The sequence below is a fragment of the Catharus ustulatus genome, chromosome 3, assembly GCF_009819885.2.
Source record: "Catharus ustulatus isolate bCatUst1 chromosome 3, bCatUst1.pri.v2, whole genome shotgun sequence".
Lineage (NCBI taxonomy): Eukaryota > Metazoa > Chordata > Aves > Passeriformes > Turdidae > Catharus > Catharus ustulatus.
Window position 1 is genome coordinate 22,392,124 of NC_046223.1, and position 6,000 is coordinate 22,398,123.

Consider the following 6,000-nt stretch of genomic DNA (forward strand, 5'->3'; position numbering starts at 1 on the left):
TGAATTTAAGGGCTATTTACATTATTTTGAGGAAAAAAAATCATAGAAAACTGGGAAATTATACACCTAATTATTTGTTGAAAGTTGCTTCAGAAATACCATTCATGTGCCAAGTAGAAAAATTCCTTTTGGAAGATGGCATGTTGAATATATTTGAAATATCAACATTTTATTTTGTCTTACTTTCAATCCAACAATAAAATGGTTGATGGGACATGGCCCACATGCTGCCACTGTATATGTAGGCAGATAGCAGATAATATAATCTATATTGACCATTTAGATGAAGACAGTGTGTGGTGAGGCTTGTGAAATCATGTCATCAGATATTCTGTTTTGACCTTTCATTATTCTAGTGGCCTTAATAAACAATTATCTGTTCTTCAGAGCACATCTATTATAATCTTGCCATGTAGTTTGAGATCTACTCTTTTAAAATCCTTTAAAATTTTCCTTAGCTGGTCAATTCTCAAAAAACTTCACTTTATGTTCATGTCATAGATAAAACCAAGTCTAAATCAGGACTGTATCTTCCAAGGCCATGTGGAATTTTAAGGGAAAATAGTAGGCTAGGCATAGTAAAAATAGATTTATAAAATTATTCAGTGGACTAAGCCAGTACTTGTTCTTCCAAATCCTTGTGCTTATGAGAGATGACTGGTGTTTGTAGTCAGTGAAATTGATGTAGGTAAAAGTATGTTTGCTTAAGATTTGACCTTTAGATTGTACCTTAAGAGTAAAGTGCTTGTACTACTTTGGATTCAAAACCTCTTTAGTGTCTTGAATATCATTGACACATTATATGGCCTCACCCAGAGAGGGGAAAGGAGGAATGAGAAAACTTTACAGCTTTCTTCAGTTCAAGTTTAATTTGCATTCTTGGACTTCTTTTCAAAGTGAATCATAATTATACTATAGACATTAGATTTTGTCTTCAGTGAAATCAAGATTTGACCTGGCTATCTAGACTTCACAATTATGAAGAAACTGCATCTTTTCATGGTGACCACATGTTCCTCAGGAAGCCTTGTAAATCACAAAAATGTCCTGTAGTCTTAAATATTTTATGCATGGTAACTGTCTGCAATATTTAGGGAGTCTCAAGAAGTTTGTTAAATTTGGGCCTTAACGTTAGCTTTTAGCTTTAACTTTGAACTTTTTGTTTGTATGTTTTGGAAACCGGTACTGATGAAATAGGGAGGCAGAGTTACTTATCCCTGGTAAAAGTAGTTTTTGCCTAATTCAGAAAAATGGCTTCACATCTCAAAAATGGACTATTAGCTCTTTTCTTCTGAAATGTACTTTTTCTTTTCATACTGTGGTTTTCTCCATCAATGTCCTCTAAGGCAAAGGCAGAAGAAAAATCAAGAGGTAATGGATCAAATTTTTAGAAACTATTGTTTTCTGACAGTACAGTGAGAACCAACAAAAGCTCATGATGCTGAGCAGTAAAGCTGCTCCTCAAGTGTGGATGCTGCACAGTGCTGTGGCTTTAGGAACTCTTTAAAACTTGAATGATCTCATTATGAATCATGCTGTTACCATAAGTATCAAAGGAATTAATAATTATTTAATAGACACTGATTTTTGCCCTTTGGTGACCAATGACAGGACCAAGGGAATGGCATGAAGATGTCTGAGGGGAGGTTTAGGTTGGATACCAGGAAAAGGTTCCTCACCTGGAGGGTGGTCAGACACAGGAACAGGCTCAAGGAAATGGTCGCAGCACCAGCCTGACAGAGTTCAGGAAGAGTTTGAGCAATGCCCTCAAGCACATGGTGTGATTTTTTGGAGTTATCCTGTGCAATGCCAGGGGTTGGACTTGGGTGATCTTTGTTGGTCCTTTCCAGCACAAGTAATTCTATGATTCTATTCTGTGATGCTTTAAAAGAGTTAGTGCTACAGGTACAGTAGGTGCTTAGAGTATCCCAGGTGTTTGGCAATTTTCCCCTGCAAAAACACATCCTTAATGTCAGCATTCACATTTTCCCTCTGAGATAAATAAAATATTTTGAAGTATATACCCATAGATATAAAATTTGTTTATTTAATGTTGGAAAAATATCAACCATTTATGTTATTGCTTCACAAGCAACTAGACACAGAACCACAAGGGATTTTTGCTTTAGGAAGCCTGTCAAATGTGGTAAGATTGATAGTGTGAGATTTTTCAGGACCTCCTCCTACACACATCTCTACTGTCTGAGTATAGCCTCTCACTTTTCTAGAAGAGAAAAGAATTGAACTCTTTAGCATATAAATCTTTTTAAGCAGAACTCTTCAAAGCTCAGCTGAAACAATTGTGTGTACACTTTTATTTATGAAGCAGTTCTCCATTTTGTGGAGGGGAAATATTTTTTCAGTTTCACACTGAATCTTCTTCAATGTAGATTCAAAAAAAAAATTTAAGGGAAGGAATGTGAACTGAGCTATAGTTTTACAATAGAATTTGTCTTTTGTAATGGAAGGATTAGAAGGCATCCTCTGAACTAAAATCACTTCAAATTAATCCCAGAACTTTCCATTTATTTGCCTTAAGATTCCTCATTGAAATAACTTTTAAAAAGGGAGATTATTCAGAAGTGAGAAAGATGGCAGAATAGCCCTGAGAAAAAGTAGTCCTTTACAAGCTCAGTTTCCAAAGTTTAAGCAAATCTGTAAAACTAAATCTTTAGTTCATTAAATTCAAAACACTGTACAAGAGTTGTTATCCTACCATGTACCTTTGGAAGAACAAAGTTTTAGAATTCCTTATGAATGTGATAAGCAATCACTTGCAATTTTAGTTAGTGTTAGCTAGTTATGGATTCTTTTGTCTGTCTAAAAATGTTGCTAATGTTTGAGTTTCCAAATATGCTTTCTTTCTGTAGATTCAATAGGCAAGGAGTAGTTTACTTCAGGATTTTTTCTATAGCATATTGAGAAGAAAACAGTAATCATTACTATTTTGTGATTTCATTTAGAAAAGTGGGTAACATTTTCCAACCATCCTACTCCAAATTAATGAAGTATGTAGTTTGTTGGCAAAGTGCTGAAAATCTGAAGTATTGAAAGAGGGGTTTTGTGTGACAAAATTGATTGTTACTGTTTTATTGCAGTTATAGCACTGCCCTGAGTTGTCCTTCCAGGCTTCAGTTATATTGGAGATTTTGTTTCTATGTCTAAAGCTGTTAAGATGTGAGATGGCTTTTTGTGTTGTTTGAAAAGCCATGTGCAGAGTAGACTGTGAACCAGAATTGCCCCAGTTTTCCTCGTTCCAAGGTGATGTTGGCTACCACTCTGAAACGAGGTTGTTAAGGAGCAATCTTTGGAATAGTGTAATTGTTTAAAGAGATGCAGTCCACTTGTCAGGTTTTCAACAGTTAAAGATGGAAGAGTATGTTTCTTTTGAGTTCTACATGCTCAGTGGTGCTAAACAGTATCTGCCCTATTGCAAACATTTCAAATAGTTTGAAATACTACTACTACTGCCTTGGTGTCCGTAGCATTATTTTTCTCCTAAATTCTGTGTCTTTTTGGTTAGTGAGTGTTCTCACATTGTTTTATAGGTATTATTACTAGCTATGGATTGTACATGGATGGTGTTCTGCTGCAAAATTCATCACAGCTAAGTTGTTATGCTTATGGACTTGCTCCTTGGAGTCTGCATTCCTTCAGAGTCCAGGCATGTACTGCAAAAGGTTGTGCTTTAGGTCCACTGGTGAGTACCTTAATTTCATTCTGGGAGTGTAATAAATGTCAGATGACAGTGAATATCAGAGTAAATGGTGATGATTCACTCTGGGCAGTACTAACCCATCTGGCAAAATGTGACATTTAAAAAAAATCCTGTTTAAGAGCTGCTAAAGATTCAATAGGTCATTGTTAGGCACCATTCCAAAGTAGAGCGTAGGTACAGTGAAGGAAGAAAAAAACGAGGCTGAAACACACATTATTGAAATTAAATGGAGTTAATATGTTTGAAAGGTGCAGGTGTGCTTTAACCAGATTTATAAGGATGTATATAAAGAAAGAGTTACTGTTCCTGTAATGAGCGAATTTCTAGCTGCCGGACTGAAAGGACTAAAGTTAATTTGAGAATTGCAGAAGCCAGAAGTGGCAACAGGAGCAAGGAAAATATGGTAATTCATAATCTTTTGAATGCGAGTATGTGATCAAATATTATACTGGACAGATTTTAGCAGTCTTGTTTAACACCTCATTTATCAGGATTTGAGAATGCAGGAATATTAAATTTGACAAATTTGTGAAAAACAAATTTTATTTTGTTAAAGGTTTTTACACATATAGCTGAACTGATAAATCTAGTATGATTTCATAGTACTGTAGCTGATGAATAACTAGAATCATATCTACTGTGCTTGGTTTTATTTTCAAGCATAACTGAAAAAGAAACCTGTGTTTATTCTGGGATTTAACTTTTTGTTTGATTCAGCTTTATTTTCAGGCTTTTGAATTTGGTAAAAAAGAAAAGGAAGAAAAGAGATAAAGATTTGAGAGGTTTTTGTAGTTTTCTTTCTGTTTTTTACCATCACAATTTATTTTGTGTCAGGAAAGAACTTCCAGGTTTTATTTTTATGATATAATTTGTTAGTCACATTTCCAATATTATTTCTAAGATTACTTTCATTCAAATGCCAGTAACATTGTCTATCTGCAGAAAACAACTAGACTTTATAACCATTAAACATTTTATAGCTTGCTGTGCTTTGAAGAATATTTACTCTTAAAAGCTTGAATGGCTTTTTGCCAGTTTTTCTTGTACATTTTTACAACTTCACATATACCCCAAAAGCAAACCTTGTTTTAAGGTACTTGATGTGCAATGACCTAATCCATTGTGTTGGCAGTGATGTTTAAGACAAGTCATTATCAAATTTTGCAATCAGATGAAATATGTATGTTTTCAGTACTACTGTCCTATCAAATAGGCATCAAAAGAACAGAACACCAGTAGTTAGGGTTTTAAAAAATATTTTTAGTAATAATTTTTCACATCTCCACTGAACTACAGACTCATAAGTTGACCTTTGGAACAATTCAAAGGGGTTTCTGTGGCTGATACTCATCTGCATCCCATGATCAGTGCACAAACTGTTTTCCAAAGCCAGTGATCCATTTCTAATCACAGGAATTGAAGTACATCTTGATTTAGACTCACCTAAGTGCTGTCAGGAAGTTAAAGCACCGGTTCTTCATTTGATTTTTAAAAAAATATTTTCATATCAATTATGGAGTAAATCCAACACTTGGGGAAAAAAAAGAGAAACCTAATGTTTTGCCTCTACTCTAAATAGAATGGGAAACATCTCCCAGCAGTAAACCGATCTGCTTCCAGCTATTTTTGTTGCTGATCTTGTGCCTAATGTGCCCTAATTGATCAAGGAATATCATGTGACATTCTCCTAAATATGGAATTTGTCCACCTTATATTCCTGAAGGTGGCTCTGAAGATCTTAATTAATTACGAGAGCATTAGCTGTTATTGTATTTCAAAAACTTATTTTTGTTTGGTGTAGGTAGTTTTTGCTTGACTTTTTATTGGTGACTGTGATTTATTTTCAAGTGTGATGCAAATTGTTTACAAGTAAATTTTTAAAAAGTCCATTTTAATCTCTTCCTATGACAGCCAAGATAATGTTTTTTTCTGTTCTAATTGTTTGGGGCTTTTTTTCCCTAAAGAGAGAAAAAAATGGTTTATTAAGGGCCCTCTAATAGATTCTTTGGAGAAATTCAGGAGAACTAAAATTATGCTAGTTTGGAAATGTATTAGCTTTTGTAAATTTCTTAAAAATAAATGGAAATGTTCAACTGAATATTTCTCACCTCAATCCACTGCTACTAATTTAAATTTCAGGGGTTTTGTTATATGTATGCCAGTACTTTTCCCAATATTATTATGCCTATCATATTATTTGGTGTCACTTATATGATAGCAGAGTCTTAGTTTATTAAGTTATTAGTAAATATAAAATAAAAAAAAATGAAAATACCACAGAG

The 6,000-nt window shown here is 34.2% G+C and overlaps 1 protein-coding gene across 1 annotated transcript in view; it reads left to right on the top strand.

Moving 5' to 3' along the window:
• The window catches only part of USH2A (usherin), a 374,098-nt gene that overhangs the window by 192,168 nt on the left and 175,930 nt on the right, over positions 1 to 6,000 (top strand). The window contains exon 36 of the mRNA XM_033055679.2: positions 3,549 to 3,700. Within this exon, the coding sequence (XP_032911570.1) occupies positions 3,549 to 3,700 (152 nt within the window). The remainder of the gene's footprint in view (positions 1 to 3,548; positions 3,701 to 6,000) is intronic.